Here is an 18,038-nt window from a genome sequence, read left to right as displayed (position 1 = left end):
AAAAACAGTAAGTCTCATTTTGTTTGCAACTAATACAAAATAGTTATTTTTGCTACCACAATAGTAAAATTAACTATTTTTAACAATAGTTTTTACTACTACACTATAGTTGAGCCATTTACAAGCATCTGTTAGTTATTTCAACTACGTAAAGTAGTTATTTTAACTACATAAAACCAACTACTTCATTTTGGTTCCACTAACTGAGGAAGTGTAGTTAAAATGCTGCTGAATATGGTAGTTTTAACTACTTTTTTTCTAACTACACAAATGTGGTTGTTTTTACCATTCGCATTTTTTTCTGTGTGACATAGAAGTTCGTTTTGTCAAACAATTCAAAATGACAGTTTAGTTGTCAAGTCAACTGCAAAACAAAAATTTCGTTCGTCTAACGGTTCGTTTCGTCCGAATGAATCATTTGTGATTTATCTAACTTTTTTATATGTCCCAAAAAAGTAACATTTGTTTCATAGGCTTATTTGTATCGAATTTTTTATAGAATTGATATTTTGACGAGACTTTATCTACATGCGTTTCTTTAGAAAATGCAAGTAAAATGTATAAAAAATTTTAAGTTACTTTTACAATAGAAAAATAATTCTTATATATAAAATATATACTAGATATTATTACAGTAGTGTTACAGTAATGTCACCGTAATAATACGAAAAAAGATCACCTTTCATATAAGAAGAATTGTTTTTATCTTTCTTTGCGATAATACACAGAAAAAAATGCGAATGGTAAAAACAACCACATTTGTGTAGTTAGAAAAAAAGTAGTTAAAACTACCATATTGAGCAGCATTTTAACTACACTTCCTCAGTTAGTGGAACCAAAAAGAAGTAGCTGGTTTTATGTAGTTAAAATAACTACTTTACTTAGTTGAAATAACTAACAGATGCTTGTAAATGGCTCAACTATAGTGTAGTAGTAAAAACTATTATTAAAAATAGTTAATTTTACTATTGTGGTATCAAAAATAACTATTTTGTATTAGTTGCAAACAAAATGAGACTTACTGTTTTTATATAGTAAATACAACCTCTGAAAGTTGTTACTTTTATGATTTATGTAGTTAAAACAACTATTTCTTACTAGTTGCAGAGAAAGAAAGAAATTTACTGTTTTCATATAGTAAAATCAATTGTTGAAAATAGTTATTTTTACTATTTATGCAGTTGAAAAGATCATTTTTTTCTACAGAGAAAAAACGTGAGTGGTAAAAGCATCCACATATGTGCAGTTAAAAAAATATAGTTAAAACTAATATATTCAGCAGCATTTTAACTAAACTTCCATAGTTAGTGGAACTAAAATTGAATAGTAGGTTTTATGTAGTTAAAATTACTACTACACGTTATGATTGTGAATAACTCAACAATAGTGCAGTAGTTAAAAGTACTGTTAAAAATAGTTATTTTCGGAATTTCTGTAGTAGAAATATCCATTTCTTGCTATTTGCAAACACGGAGAGAAGAGTTATAGTGAGTTGTACTATTACGCATTTAGTAAGAAAATTTGAGTTGTGACAAATAAATATTAAGTAAAGGTTACAAAACAGCGTTCAATTTTTTTTTTTGTCGATCGAACTAAACATAGTAGTAAGGATGAATGTCTGCTCAGTAAAGCAGACAAAACTAATTCTGTTTACATTTTTAATCTTATTATTAATTGAACTTTAAAAAAAATATTAAAATTAATTAAAAAGCTACCTATTAAAAATTAAACGAAATCGAGAAAAAATATTATTTTTCAAAACTTTATTTGCAGTGTTATACTTATTATTTATGCTTGTTATTACAACAAATATTAGGTTATTGTTATCATAATAATTATAAAAAAAAGTTTAGCTGTTTATTCAAATATGCGACAAATATATTTTGTAAAGAAATAATTATAGCTCTTATAATTTTTTCTATTTAACTAAACAATTACAGAAATTGAGCCTCCCAATTCAAGAACTCGCCCGACGCTCGGATGAACACTCTAACGCCAGTCAAACGTTAAGAAAAGTTACAAAAATTAAAATTTGAAATTTTGATTTTTCAGAAGCACTACCTTGTAGGAAATTGAATAGCGCATCTTTTTTTCCTTTGAATTTTTTTCGTAGGATGAATATTGTCGGAAATAATGACGAAAAATGGTAAAATTTTGTTTTTCAAATTTCATTGCTTTTTAAAACATAAATCATCGTATCTTCGACAATTATTGTCGAATTGACTTCAAATTTGGTATGCAAGTCTATTTGGGTTCTGGGAAAACGATAAAATGATCAGAATGTAAAAATTTCCTAATTGTTCACTAATTTGTTAATGTAAATAAAGGCTTGTCAATTTTAGGTTAACTTACCTTCGTCGACAAAAAGTCTGCGGTGAACTTTCGAATTGAAAAAACTTCCAGTGAGACATTTGTTTATTAGTATATAAGGAAGTTTTTTGGAAAATATTAGATTGATTTAGTAAAAAATGTGGAAAATATTAAGGTTTAAAGACAGCGCGGAGAGCGCGACATCGAGTCGCGGCGTGCAAATATCACTAAACACCAACTATATAGGACGTCAGTTGTTGAATTTGTTCTTATTACCTCGGTTATTACTCAGTACTTTAAAAAAAGCATTAAATAAATTATTGGGATATAATTATAACGCTATGTTTAACATTATAACAAACATAAAAATTCTATAAATAATAAAGAACTAGCAACAATTCGCGCGGCTAACTTTTTACTACATTTTATAAATAAAATTAGCAATTTTAAAAATAATAGAATTTGAAAACTTTCTAATTTAAATTTTTGTTGAAAACACTAAAAAAATTCAATTTTGGAGAAATTACAAATAATTGCAGAAATTCAACTATTTTCAAAAAAAAAAAAAATAATAAAATTCTTCTTATAAAATTCAACTATGTACAAAATTTGAAAAAAAAATTTTGTAAAAATCCCGATTACCTTTATAAATAACAAAATTCTTTTCCAAAGTTTAATTATTTTCCTAAATGTCAGAGAAATTCTTGTCCTAATTTCAATTATTTTCAAAAATTTTTCTAATTTCAATTATTTTCAATATCTACTATTTTTTATAAAATTTCCCAAAAAATTCAATTATTTAAAAAAATTTTTAATAAAATTGCATATAAACATTTGATTATTTTTAGAAATAATACAAATTTCACAGGAATTCAATTATTATTGTTATAAATAATAAATTTTTTTTAAGCAATTCAATTATTTTTATAAAAAACAATTTAAAATTCTAGAAAATAATAAGAATACCTTCAAAGAATTTTTTTATTTAGGAAAATAACGGAATTCTCGCAAAGAATTTTATAAAAATTTTAAAAAATCCTAATTAAATTCTTTTGAAGAATTTCTTTGAATTTTTTTTTAAACTAATGGAGTTTCTTTAATAATTATTATTAATAATTAATTATAATAATTAATATTAATAAATAATTAATAATAATAATAATAATTAATAATAATAATAATAATAATAATAATCTATTATTTTTAAAATTGCTAATTTTATTTATAAAATGTAGTAAAAAGTTAGCCGCGCGAATTGTTGCTAGTTCTTTATTATTTATAGAATTTTTATGTTTGTGATAATGTTAAACATAGCGTTATAATTATATCCCAATAATTTATTTAATGCTTTTTTTAAAGTACTGAGTAATAACCGAGGTAATAAGAACAAATTCAACAACTGAGTCCTATAAAGTTGGTGTTTAGTGATATTTGCACGCCGCGACTCGATGTCGCGCTCTCCGCGCTGTCTTTAAACCTTAATATTTTCCACATTTTTTACTAAATCAATCTAATATTTTCCAAAAAACTTCCTTATATACTAATAAACAAATGTCTCACTGGAAGTTTTTTCAATTCGAAAGTTCACCGCAGACTTTTTGTCGACGAAGGTAAGTTAACCTAAAATTGACAAGCCTTTATTTACATTAACAAATTAGTGAACAATTAGGAAATTTTTACATTCTGATCATTTTATCGTTTTCCCAGAACCCAAATAGACTTGCATACCAAATTTAAAGTCAATTCGACAATAATTGTCGAAGATACGATGATTTATGTTTTAAAAAGCAATGAAATTTGAAAAACAAAATTTTACCATTTTTCGTCATTATTTCCGACAATATTCATCCTACGAAAAAAATTCAAAGGAAAAAAGATGCGCTATTCAATTTCCTACAAGGTAGTGCTTCCGAAAAATCAAAATTTCAAATTTTAATTTTTGTAACTTTTCTTAACGTTTGACTGGCGTTAGAGTGTTCATCCGAGCGTCGGGCGAGTTCTTGAATTGGGAGGCTCAATTATAATTTTTAAATTGATTTATTATTGTTACCTTTAATCACCGTCAGTGTATTTTTGTAAAATATTACTTGATTTTCTTCTCGTTCCCCATATATAATAAATTTTTGGAAAAATAATTAATTAATAATAATTATTTCTAAATAATTAATTATTTATAAAGTGTTAACTATTATATTAATTATTATAAAAGAGGTTAAATTTTATTTTGGTAAATTGTAAACAGAATCGCAGATATGACAATTTATATCGTAGACGATACTAATGAAGTTAGTAGTCTTAATAACTAAACGGCCGTTTAGTGAAGTTTACTTTTTGTTTTGTTGAACGAAAATGTCACCATATTGTTTAGTAACTATGACTCAGGGCTGAGTGAGATTGACTACTTTCTTCTCTCCGTGAAATGAATTAAAATTTACTGTTCCAAAGAGTAAGAACAACCGCTGGAATTTGTTATTTTTGTGTTTAATGTAGTTCCCTATTGAAAATCCCCATATGGGAAACCACATGGGAAACCACATGGGATCCTATGTCAAAAACCATGTAAAACCCTACTTCCATGAAGGAAACCACGTGGTTTACCATGTGGTTTCCCATGTCAAACCATATGGGAAATTCAGACAGGATTTTAGTTAGGAATAGACATGGGGAATTTGAACAGTTCATCTATGCATAAAACCATATCAAATCCCACATGTTTTTCACATGTCAAATCCTAAACCAAATCCCATGTGAAAAACATTATCCGCCTTATTGAATATCCCTACATGGGAATCCACTTGGAATTTTACAAGGGATTTCACATAGGATTTTATATGGGAATTGACATAGGATTTCATGCAAGATTTCACCTAGGATTTAATGAGACATCACATAGTATTTTATTAAAGATCCAATGAAGAAATTTTCAAAGGATTAAAAATTATTTAATAAAAAATTAAATAATATATAGTATTAGTGTTACAAGTCATCAAAAAAGTAAAAAAACGATAATTTGAAACACGTCCTCTCTGCTACAGGTTCTCAGCTTTTATATACTTCCAGAATCGTCTCAACAGCGAGAGAAGTCACTTTCGCCACCTAGCGGTGAAAGTATAGGAGCGACAGTAATCTTTAACATTACTAAGGAAACCATGTGGAATACCACGTAGGATTCCATGTGGTTTCCTACGTGGGGATTTACATGGGATTTTACTTAGGAATTTAAGTAGAAATAAATTCCCAAATGAATTCCTAAGTAAAATCCCATGTAAATCCCCACGTAGGAAACCACATGGAATCCTACGTGGTATTCCACATGGTTTCCTTAGTAATGTTAAAGATTACTGTCGCTCCTATACTTTCACCGCTAGGTGGCGAAAGTGACTTCTCTCGCTGTTGAGACGATTCTGGAAGTATATAAAAGCTGAGAACCTGTAGCAGAGAGGACGTGTTTCAAATTATCGTTTTTTTACTTTTTTGATGACTTGTAACACTAATACTATATATTATTTAATTTTTTATTAAATAATTTTTAATCCTTTGAAAATTTCTTCATTGGATCTTTAATAAAATACTATGTGATGTCTCATTAAATCCTAGGTGAAATCTTGCATGAAATCCTATGTCAATTCCCATATAAAATCCTATGTGAAATCCCTTGTAAAATTCCAAGTGGATTCCCATGTAGGGATATTCAATAAGGCGGATAATGTTTTTCACATGGGATTTGGTTTAGGATTTGACATGGGAAAATCATTATAAATAAATGATACTGTTTTTCACTTGGGGATTGACTTGGGAAAATAATTATAAATAAATGATAATGTTTTTCACATGGGATTTGGTTTAGGATTTGACATGTGAAAAACATGTGGGATTTGATATGGTTTTATGCATAGATGAACTGTTCAAATTCCCCATGTCTATTCCTAACTAAAATCCTGTCTCAATTTCCCATATGGTTTGACATGGGAAACCACATGGTAAACCACGTGGTTTCCTTCATGGAAGTAGGGTTTTACATGGTTTTTGACATAGGATCCCATGTGGTTTCCCATGTGGTTTCCCATATGGGGATTTTCAATAGGGATTAAAAGAACCAATTATTCTTACTAGCTTTTAATAATTTATCTCTATGGTGGTAAGAAACATTTATTTTTATAACTACAAAAGTCATAAAAGTAACAATTTTTATGTTATTTTTACTATATGAAAATAGTAAGTTTAATTTTTTTATAACTAGTAAAAAGTGGATAATTTTACTACAGAAATTCTGAAAATAACTATTTTCAACAGTACTTTTAACTACTGCAATATCGTTGAGTCATTTAAAATCATATGCTGGCTACATTTCAACTAAGTCCTTGAGCTTAAAAAATTAGTTACTGCAACTAAACGGAGTAGTTATTATGACTGAATCTAAGAAGAATGTCCTCAAGTACAATGCCAGTCATCGTAGCGTGCGAGCGTGGTTAGGTGGTTAGGTTATCGGTTTGCGAATGTTAGGGTCGTGCGTTCAATCCCCGGCGTTTGGGTATTTTTCTCTGTTAGGTGTATAAGAATTTAATATATAAATTATATATGAACAAAAATAGGTAAGAGAAAATGTAAAAAAGTGGACCTCAATAATAATAAAAAACAAATAAATAATTTCATTTTACTACTTTAAATAGTTAATTTAACTATTTTTTACAGTTGTTACAACTACAATTTGTTACGGGCGCCTATAGGAACTATGAAAATTTAGTTACTGCAACTAAATGAAGCAGTTAGTATGACTAACAACAAATAGTTAAGATAACTGTTTTAGTAGTTAAATTTACTGTAAAAATGGTATTTATTACTACATTTTACAGTTAGACTAACTATTCTGTCATAGTTCATTTTACTAAATAATGTTACGGGCGCCTATAGGAACTACAGGAAATAGTAAAAAAGTAGTCAAATTTACCATATTTTTTTTTGTGTGTATACTTTCACATTACTGCAATATTACAGTAATATTACCATGTAATGTAACTACAATAACTTTAAATATCACATTGTGGGGTGGACATGTTAATGTTGTTGAAATTTCATTTTTGTATTACATTGGTATATTAATAACATTACATGGAACATTACGGTCACATTACTGTAATGTCATGTGTTACTTTGGTGATATTTAAGAATACCCTGAATGTTTCCCATTTCTATACAATTAGGGTATCCCTAAGATATTTGTACTCTCTAAATTTGAATCAGTGATAAGTCGCTGATTGGGTAGCTATAAGTATGCAGCTGATTCAATCAGCGTATATACACTAATGAATCAGCGAATAGTCACTGATTTTTTAGCTTATATTCTACGATATCTGTAGGATATTAAAATTCTTCGCTCTACTGGATATTCGAAATATTTTATGTGAACATTTTTAAGATATTAAAGCATATGAAAATTACTTAAATGTATTGTGGAATTTGTGGGATTCATTTCTAAATGATTGACATATTAAAAAAAATTGAAGTGCTCATTTAAAGCGTTTTTGTTTAAAAGAAGCATAATCTTTTATAGTTAAAAAACAATTAATGGGCGCGCGTAGCGCGCAGAAGTTGTACTAGTAATAATAATAATTCTTTATTAATTAATTTTTTTTTGCTTTATTAATTTAATTATTTATTTTTTAATTTACCAATTTAATTAATTAATAGTATACTTACTAAATAAAATGCTCTTAATTTCCAGGCGTATCGGCGGGTAGTTTACTTTGTGGATACTTAATGGACGAATACAAGGGCGCTGTTACTTTCAGAATTTTCTCCGGTGGAGCTCTCATTTGGTTGACAATTTACTGGATTTTGCAATTATTACTTCGTAAAGCAAAAGCCTATCCCTTACAACAGGGTCATAGTCGTGAGTAATTACGATTGTGATGCATGCAAATTACCTAGCTTCCATTGCACGGTAACCCGTTTTTTTGCCCTCTACACAATCCTCTAATTTTTAATCTACTTTTGCAAATATTCAGAATTCTTCGTTTCGGTTAAATTTTAATTTAATTTTAGTCTTTAATTTTTTTTTCTTTCCATTTTTATAATTTAATTTTTATATTAGTTTAGCTTTCTTATTAGTTTTACTTTCTTGTTAGTTTAACTTTTTTATTAGTTTAATTTTCTTATTAGTTTAACTTTCGTTTTAATTGGATACTAAATTATTTTTCCTTTTTATTTCAGATTTAGCGAGTTACGCACCCCCGAATGATGCCATACTCATGACAATGAGTCAAGAACTTCAAACGTACTAAATACACAAATACCTGCTGCCTCAGAAACACAAAGAAAAATGTATCAAATTCTTTTCTGTATGAACATAGTCATACAATTACAAAAAAAAATACAAACACATTTTTTCCCCGTGCCCGGAAAAACAAAACCAAAAGACCAAAGTTCATAAACATAAACAATACTCTCTCGCAAAATAGGGAAGCTTTTAACAATCGTTTGCTATTTGTTTAATTTTCATTGTTTATAGATTTTTTCATCATTATTAATTATTAATTATTAAATGTTAAATAATTTACAATCAATGGTACAAATATAATTTGTGCGTATTCACGTGTGATATTCGACAGATTCTTTTTTCTTTTTTAATCGTTCAGTATTATACACGAATTTTAATCATTTGTTTTGCAAATACATTGTTTTTTTATAGTAAAAAATGATTTTCCATATTTTCTATATTCTAATTATTATTAGTAATAATATTTATAACCTTTTCATTTGTTATGAGAATGTAAGAGAAAAAGGAGTATAAAGGACTAAGACATTTTTTTAAGATTGCTCACAAAATATTTCAACTTTTATTCAGAGTGAATTCGTCGTAAAGAAGCTGGTGATCGAAAAGTGGAGACAAATTTCATAATAAAATCTCCACCCAGCGATCGCGATCATGCAATATTAAAATTTTTCACTGAATAATTAATTTTAGCCTATTGTTTAGAAGCTACTAATTAATTTTTCTTATGGAAAAAAAATTCTCCAAGAAAAAAAGGAAAAATTTTCTTTTTTGGAACAGCAAGGTCGAAAATGAAAGACCTGATAAAATTTACAATATTGTTCATATGATATAATTTAGTTTTTTTTTCTTTTTTTTATCGATGTTGATTAGACCGGGTCGAAGTCATTATCTGACTCGGACGTGATTCTATAATGGCATGCAAATTCAGTATTTCACCAGCGGAATCATTGTAATCATTAATTGTTCCACTAGTATTGTATTGAATATTACACTCGACACTTGAAGACGGTTGCGGTGAACAAGAAGACATTAAATTTGTCACTGAACCACTTTGGGAATTTTCAGTCTCTAATTTTCCATTTAACTCCAAAATTTTACATTGAAGAAGAAGATTTATTTCCATTTGCGCTTTGTATTTGGATTCAACAGCTTGTAATTCGGATTCGTGTCGTTCTTTTGCTTCTAATAATAGACGCTGCTGATCGTTAATTTGATTTTCCTTGCGGGCTTCCTTATTCTCCAATTCGCCTAAACGATTTCTAAACGCTTCGACAAGTGCTTTTCCATTTTCCACTTGTTTTCTTAAGCCTGAAAGGGAAAAAAATCACATATTATTAAAAAGATTAAAAAAAGGAAAAAGTTATTCTAATTTTCGTTTCTTACTTAGTAACTCTTCGGCGTAGGACTTTTGGAGCATTTCGACGGTCTCTTCTTTAGCCTCTTTCGTATAAATATCTGTGCGTTCTTGTTGGATTCGCATTTGCGCTTCTCGGAATAGTAAAAATTGTTTTTTAATGGTACATAATTTTTTCTGTAATTCTTCAGCGTAGTTGACTGTTTTTAATGTTTCCTTAAGTTGATTACCCGCGGTGAATAAATCAGATTCAAGTGATTTCATTTGTCTTTCGCCTTCCGACAATTTTTTCCTCTCGCTTTTTAATTCAATTTCTAATGCTTCAATTTTGTCTTTGAAAGTTTGATTTTGTTGCTGCTCTTCCACGCACTGGAAAAAATATTAATTTTACTTTCAATTTCTTTTTAGGTAACTAATTATTTATTTTCTTTTTTTTCTTTTGATAAATTACCTTCGATTGCCAATGTTGTAAGGCCTGTGAACATCTTTCATCAATTGAACGAATTTCCGCTTTACTTCGATCCAATTCAGTTTTTAGTGCACTATTCTCAGCGTCGAGAATTCTTAGACGATCATTCTGCAATGATCAAGAAAAGAAAATGCAAAAATTTATCTGTTGGAATTTTCATTTTCTATTTGTAAACTTACGAGAGCAACGGTGTGTTCCTCGGAAACACGCGAATCTCTCATTTTGCCGAAAAGCCTGCGATTTCGTTCGGCAAGAACTTCTCGTCGCTGTCTTTCAAATTGAAGTAGCATTTGAACGAGTTGCAATTGATTAATACAATCGTGATGTAGGCCGTCATCCTCTACATTCTCGTCTCCTTGGTCATCGTCGCCGCCTCTTTTCCTCTGCTTTATTTTCGATACACTCGACCCTGCGTTCATTAAATTAGAAAAAAATTTTAATACATATAAATTCAGAATTAGAATTTAGAATTAAAATTCATATTTGGTCATTTGGATGTAGAATTTGTAATTAAAATAAAAATTCGCAATTAGAATTTGGAATTAAAATGAAAATTACATTTGAAAGAAAAAAGAGAAAAGAAGATAGAAGAATTACTAACTTGATCGATTACAATCGCTGGAACTATTTGTACCGACACAAGTTTCAATGTAACGATCGAGAAGAATTGCAGGTGACTCTGAACTGGCCTCTTGATTTTTTTTATTACAAATATCTTTAAGGAGATGTTCATAAGGAATAAAATCTAAAGTTTGAGTGCCGATTTCCTCGGTTTTCTTCAATCTACTCGCATTTTGTTCGATGCAATCTAATTTCTCATTATTTCCACTATTATCCAATTTTGTTGTTTGCGATTGTGAAATTGGAAAGAATCTTTGGACATTTTTATTCTTGACACAATCATTCATTTGTAATCTTTGTTGTAAATAACTCGACGCATTATTTCCTCTGCCTCTTGCATTCACAATTTCCAAAATCTGTAAAATTGGATAAAAATAATGTATTAAATTTTTTAAACTAAATTACTATTTATTTTAATTTAATTCATTTGAACTACATTTTCTAATTTTTTTCTAATACTAACCTCCTGATCCTCTTGCCAGGAATCATTTTTTCCATTTTGACTGACGTCGGCCTCCGACAATTTTTCCTTAATATTCGAAACATTTTTTGATTTCGGCGATTGAAAATTGAATCTATCGGATTCGACTTTCTCGAGTTTTTGCGAAAGTATCGAGGAAGTTATTGAAGAATTGTCGCCGCCTCCGAATGTGAAATTTGAAGAAATCACGGAATTTGGTGTTGACGGTCGAGAATTCACTCCGAGAACTCCATTTCCAAATGCACCGAGTGCCCTAACGGCCGAATTACTCATTGGTTGCCTCGATGGTATCTGTCTTGAATCCTACAAAATAAAAATGTAAGAATTAAATAAAGAAATAAAAATAATAATTAAAACTATTTAAAATATGTTTTAGGACAATTCGAAATTGTAATTATTCACCTTGACAGGTGTTGTTTCTGGAGTAGCTTCAACTGCCGCTTCAGGTGGTGAAGTTCGACTTTTATTGCCTGGAGTTGAAGGCGTTGATCTGATTTCATGAGGTTGCGTTTGTAAAATTGAAGGACTATGCGGTGGCATTAACATACTCGGAGACCAAAATGTATCATCATCTCCAATTGTATCACTTCCAGAATATGGATAATCTAAAAGTAGCGATTGTAATAAAAATTTCAAAAAAATTACCAACTATGTCCTATTAAACATTTATTCAATAGGGAAAAGTTAATAAAAAAAAATTTTAAACACTGCTTTTTTAAAAAATATATAAATTTACCCGGATTCGGAGTAAAACGTGCATTTTTTGTAGGTACAATAATTTCCTCTTGATTTTTCCTATCTATAGTATATTTGTCACACTCCGCCACAACATCATGATGTTCCATTTTTTTCCACCTGAAAGAAAATTTTCTTCGTAACAAAATTTATCATACATAATCATATTTCTTTCAAAGATAAATAAATGTAAATTCTTTACATTTTATTAATAATAAAATGTAAAGAAATAATTTCACAAAATATAATTTTTTTCTAATTGAGGGTTCACGTGCAATAAGGGGATACGCATGGAAGTGAAAGTCCCCGCGTATAGCGATTCTGCGGCTGCGCGAGAGGACAACGAATAGCCTGCGCGTCCCCTTATTGCACGTGAACCCTCAATTATAGATTTCTTAATAATTAGATGATAACACTGAGAAAAAAGAGGGCGCGTTGCAGCACATTTTCGATTCATGTTGCGCGACTCAACCCTGAATTCTTCTACACACTTTCTGGGGCGTGCAGCGGACCCCTGAGTCGAGGCGAGCTGTATTTGAAGCGTATTACACGCTCTTTGGGGCGTGCTGCACGCCCCAGAAAGTGTGTAGAAGAATTCAGGGTTGAGTCGCGCAACATGAATCGAAAATGTGCTGTAACGCGCCCTCTTTTTTCTCAGTGAAACAGTTGATAAATTTTTAAACAATTTTCACCAAAGAATTTTTAATTAGAAAATGTAATATAAAATAGAATAGAAATTTGATTTAATAGAAAATAAGTAATAATTTATGTAAAAAAGGAAGAAAAATAATAAAACCTTTGTTGACTAATTTCAGCGTCCTTGGACGTTGTTATTAAAAGCGGATGCATCTTGACAGATTCCAACATTGGCTGCACAGTGTAAAAAAATGTCGGATCTGAATCGCGTTGATATTGTTGTTGAAGATAATAGACAAAATTGCACGGGTACATGGCGTACAGTCTGTGAAAAAGACTATAGAGTCCCACCTTAAAGAGAAGAAGAATTACACACATTTCACTTTTGGTTTCTAGTCTTTTCCTTGATTTTTTTTTTTTTATTGAATTTGTTTTCTTTTTGTAGATTAATAAGATTTATTTTGATTAATTTATAAATTCTAAATTTTCTAAATTAGTATTTTTGAATTACCTGTAAGTGTAAAAAATAAATTCTATCCCACTCGACAGAAGTCGAATTCTGTAAAGAAAGTTGGGAAGCTTGATTATAATAAAAAGTAACTAAACGAGCGAAAACTTCAAAGATATCGTGAAGATGTGGTCCAAGGACTCCTGGTATCATTGGCAATAATGTCACCAATAACAAGAGTGCACTCATTAATGATAAAGTTTCTCCCTCCGTCTAGAAAAAAAGAGATTTCGGAACATTAATTTTTCAGGGTTGCCACGCTTTTGCTCTTTTCAAATTCCCTGACTTTTCCAGGTATTCCAGGTTTTCCAGATTAAAAAACGGAATTTTTCCAGATTTTTAAAACAAAAATTATTCGAAAACATCAATAACTTCATTTTTAAATAAATATTTAATCATTCTTTTTTTTTTATAGAATTTAAGATATTCAAAAATTTTAAATTCAATAACATATAAGAATATTATTATAAAACTTGCTACATTGTTACTGTAACTTCTTCAAAAATTATTTTCATCATTACCATTATTCACTTCTAGAAATTTTAACTAAAATTTTCCTTTAACCATTAAAGCGCACACTTACGAATCCATCCTCAAACCGCACACTGGATGAAATTTTTATCTTTCAGAAAAATTATCTTATATAGCTCAGTACATCTATTTTGAATGAAAATGGGTTTCATAATGATTTATTTAATCTTAATAATTAAAAAAAAAGTTTTTTAAAACTACTGAAATTACCTAAAATTGAAAACTGGGTGTCAGCCACGCAGAAATTTTTCGCCGTCAACTTCATAAAGTTATCAAATACACAAAGACACTTTGCTGACTAATGTCACTCACGGAACATAAAGTCAAGTACAAAATATACTCTCTAAATCTGAATTAGCGAAATTCCACTAATTTCCCAGCGATAAGTATATCACTGATTCAATTGGCGTATATACGCTGTGAATTAGTGAAATTTCACTGATTAATTAGCGTATATACGCTAATTGAATCAGTGATATACTTATCGCTGGGAAATTAGTGGAATTTTGCTAATTCAGATTTAGAGAGTACCGTCCAATAGCGATAAATGTTCAACTTTTACGAATTTGAACGAGATATTAGAATAAAAAGCTAGAACATGGTCAATAAGGGTGTCGCACACCCAGAGTGCGGTTTAAGGATTAAGTCAATTTTTTAAAATAATTTTTGAAAAAGTTCTTTGTGAATTTTCAAATACCTTTGTTTACAATCTAATTTTACGAAATTTTGATTATTCTGCCATTCTTCAATTAAATATATTAGAAATTAAAACTTCAAATAAGTAAAAAAATCCCATTAAAGTTATTGAGAAAAATTAATTCTTTACAATTCTTAATTAAAATTATGAAAAGTTCAAATTTTCAAGGATTTTAATTTGAAATTCATTTTTAAATCAATATTTATTAGAAAATTCTACGAGAATTCAATTAATTAACTATAAAAATAAGTATTTTATTAAACAATTGAATGTTTCTTATCCCTTAAACCGCACACTTCCGAATCCATCCTTAAACCGCACACTGGGTGTGCGACACCCGGGGACTTTAAACTGTGTTCTCCAAGCTGGAAAAGGATATTATGGTTCAGAAAAATTATCTTATGTAGCTCAGTACATCTATTTTGAAGGAAAATAAGTTTCATAATGATTTATTTAATCTTAATATAAAAAAAATGTTTTTTAAAACTACTGAAATCACCTTAAACCGAAAACTGGGTATCAGCCACCCAGAAATTTTTCGCTGTTAATTTCATAAAGTTATCAAATACACAAAGACACTTGGGAGACTAATGTCCCTCACGGAACATAAAGTTAAGTACAAAATGTGTCGTCCAATAGCGACATATGTTCAACTTTTACGACTTTAAACGAGATATTAGAGTAAAATGCTAGAATATGGGTGTCGCACACCCAGGGTGCGGTTTAAGGGTTAAAATTGAATTTTAATAAAGAATTTTATCAACAAATTTTTATATAATTGAATTCTCTTGACAAATTTTAATAAAATTTTTAAGAATAATTTCATTTTTCGAGAAATTTGATGAAAATTGTATTAAAAATAATTGAAATTCTGCCAAGAATTTTATTAAAAGTTTTGAAAATAACTAATTGAATTCTTTTAGGAATTTTTATTAAAATAGTAGATATTAAAAATCATTGAATTGAAAAAAGTTTTTGAAAATAATTAAAATTTTGCCAAGAATTTTATTAAATTTTTTGAAAATAATTGAATTTCTGCAATCATTTGTAATTGTTTCAAAATTCAATTTGTTTTAGTGTTTTTAACTAAAATTCTTCTATAAAACCATTATTTTTAAGAATCAATTAAATATATATTAAAAAATTTAACTAATTTCAGAAGAATTTTAGTTTAAAAAGTTTTTTTTAAATCCAAGTTCATTTAAAATTGAAATTTTACAACATTTTAAATCAAAGTCTTTTGAAGTTCATCTACTTATGACAATTGTAAACGCAATTCTTTTAAAATTGTATTAATTTTGAAATATTTAAGTGAAATTAGATTTCAATAATAAACACAATAACTTTAGAAAACAACAATTTTCCAGGACTTCGATCAAAATTCTCTGACATTTCCAGGTTTTCCAGGTTTCCAGGTTGCGTAGCAACCCTGTTTTTAAATAAATTCAAATTAAATTTTGAATAAAAAATTCCATGGGAAATAAATGGTGAAAATAAGATTGAAAGAAAGTTACTTTTAGTAATTTGAGAAGTTCTTTGAAGAGTGGATGATTTGCAAGCTTAAAAAGCCAGGTGGGTTGTCGACGTGACACATGGCCCAAGAGTGTAAGAGTCAGGAGTTTTTGACCCTGATTACTTGGTTTGGCAAGAGCTTCATACAGTCTATCCAGCAAGTGTTTGTCATGTGGTTCTCGTACTTTGGCCAAAACATCAACTGCTCTATTGGAATTTGTTGAAAGATAGTATTCAAAGAGTCCATTTACTAACCAGTTGTCTTTAGCTGTGGAAATTAAATACAAAAATATAATGTTTGTCTTAACAAAAAGTTTTAAATTTACTCTTATTTACTCTTATTATCTAAAAAATAATTTCGAATTTAAATTAAAAACAAAACTTACTCGATAGAAAGTGCTCGTGAAGAACTGTTTTTATTTCATCTACCTCGTTGGGTTTGTTAGACTCAAGCAAGGAGAAAAGTTCTGGACCGCCTATTGTATTATTACTCATTCCGAAGATGATATTGTAAAATTCAAAAAAAAAAAAATTATTTTTTTAATCTACTTCAACCATCAGACACTGGTTACCGAGAGAAGTTTGGCGTGCAGGTGTACATTTCTTGAAGCCATTAGTCGATTGTCATAGACCAGCTTTTGGTGGATATCCCCAACTGAATTTGTTCCTGAAAAAAATTAATAATCACTTATTTGCAATTTTTGAAAAAACGAAAAAAATTTTAAAGGAAATAAAATATTCGCCTTAAAAAAATAAAGTCGCTTTAAAATTTTAAAATAAATAAAACTATAATTTATTAATTAATTAAATTTTGGTCTAATTAACTCAAATAACGCAGAATGTCGTCTAATTTTCAAATCCTATCCTCAAAGATAAAAATAGAATTATAAGAAGTAAATTAGAGAATTTCATATACTGAAAAAGGTTTAATATTGTCAAAATCAAAATACTTATGATAAAAATTACCCATTTGTAAAAGAAAATATTTTGACAAAAATTATTTTCGAGCAAGTTGTTAAACAATGGAAAACTCGGTTAAACGATAAAAAAGAAATTACACTCTACAATAATTAACAACAATTTAACCAAAACTATATTGAAACTACCATCTTGAAAATAAAATACATACTCAACAATACAACAACTATAAACTGACAAGCACAAAGTGACATCATAAAACATCGATGCTAATTTTGAACTTTAATAATTGTTTCAAAAATATTTATTCCTCCACAAGAAACAACTTTTTCCAAAAACAACAATTATCAATCTCAAATTACTAACCACCAACTTTTTAATCCACGAAAATAATCAAGTTCAATAATACGAAAGAGGTTAAAAATATAATTACATTTCACCAGGTGATCGAACATGAAAAAAAATTGTATTGCAAATAACGTCAAATTACAACTTGTACAGCAATTGTATGTACTTTAACTGACAGCAGGGATTTGATTTACCGTATAAAAAAAAAGTTGTTGATCATTAGTGAAATGACCATGAAAAAGTACACTTCAAGTTTGAGAATGAATACATTTTCTTTAAACAACACGACTACGCATCAATTAATTAACAACAAAAAAACCCATTTCTTGTAAATTAAATAAAGTTTGACAAATAAATGAAAGAAAAAAAAACTTACCCGAGGGTCATCGATGTGTCGAGACTTCCCCAGATCCCGCAAGGTTTGTGGCAGAACTCCACTTGGATTTTGGAGCTGCTAAAAACGCCATCACCAGGGCATTTAATTACCCGATCGATGAAAACGAAATCTCTCTCACCGACTTCTATTTTTGCGAAACAAATTCAAATTTTTACCGCCTTTTTCTTGAAATTGCAAAACAAGAAAACAAGTAAATTATTATTATATAATAAATAATAAAAGTTTATTAAAAGAATTAAAAATATTT

General features: G+C 28.8%; 2 protein-coding genes across 3 annotated transcripts in view; one reads left to right on the top strand and one right to left on the bottom strand.

Moving 5' to 3' along the window:
* Positions 1-9,017, top strand: part of LOC122511049 (major facilitator superfamily domain-containing protein 6) — a 79,339-nt gene extending 70,322 nt beyond the window's left edge. Inside the window, exons 10-11 of one of the 2 annotated variants that reach the window (XM_043626061.1) lie at positions 8,033-8,251; positions 8,521-9,017. In XM_043626061.1, coding sequence (XP_043481996.1) covers positions 8,033-8,208 — 176 coding nt within the window. In that variant the 3' untranslated portion in view covers positions 8,209-8,251; positions 8,521-9,017. The remainder of the gene's footprint in view (positions 1-8,032; positions 8,252-8,520) is intronic. The other variant, XM_043626059.1, reaches the window with a different exon arrangement.
* On the bottom strand, positions 8,797-17,905 carry LOC122511048 (hamartin). Its single transcript, XM_043626058.1, has 13 exons — positions 17,771-17,905; positions 16,515-16,795; positions 16,131-16,396; positions 13,392-13,601; positions 13,041-13,231; positions 12,246-12,364; positions 11,912-12,114; positions 11,492-11,812; positions 11,009-11,384; positions 10,587-10,816; positions 10,390-10,515; positions 9,968-10,307; positions 8,797-9,892 (listed from the first exon to the last, which is right to left on the bottom strand). The coding sequence occupies exons 2-13, from the start codon at positions 16,621-16,623 to the stop codon at positions 9,438-9,440; spliced, it is 2,946 nt and encodes a 981-aa protein (XP_043481993.1). The 5' UTR covers positions 16,624-16,795; positions 17,771-17,905; the 3' UTR covers positions 8,797-9,437.
* Positions 17,906-18,038: the final 133 nt, after the last annotated feature.

Source organism: Leptopilina heterotoma, unplaced genomic scaffold (assembly GCF_015476425.1).
Source record: "Leptopilina heterotoma isolate Lh14 unplaced genomic scaffold, ASM1547642v1 Lhet_8, whole genome shotgun sequence".
NCBI lineage: Eukaryota > Metazoa > Arthropoda > Insecta > Hymenoptera > Figitidae > Leptopilina > Leptopilina heterotoma.
The sequence above is the reverse complement of the archived record's forward strand: the minus strand, read 5'-3'. Positions and strand labels throughout refer to the sequence as shown.

Bases quoted from the DNA above. Each gene is read 5' to 3' on its own strand.
- LOC122511048 (XM_043626058.1), bottom strand. From the start codon at position 16,623: ATGAGTAATAATACAATAGGCGGTCCAGAACTTTTCTCCTTGCTTGAG. The intron at 11,385-11,491 runs GTTAGTATTAGA...CCAATTTTACAG, and splicing joins CCTGGCAAGAGGATCAGGAG to ATTTTGGAAATTGTGAATGC. The intron at 10,817-11,008 runs GTTAGTAATTCT...TAATGAACGCAG, and splicing joins CAGCGATTGTAATCGATCAA to GGTCGAGTGTATCGAAAATA.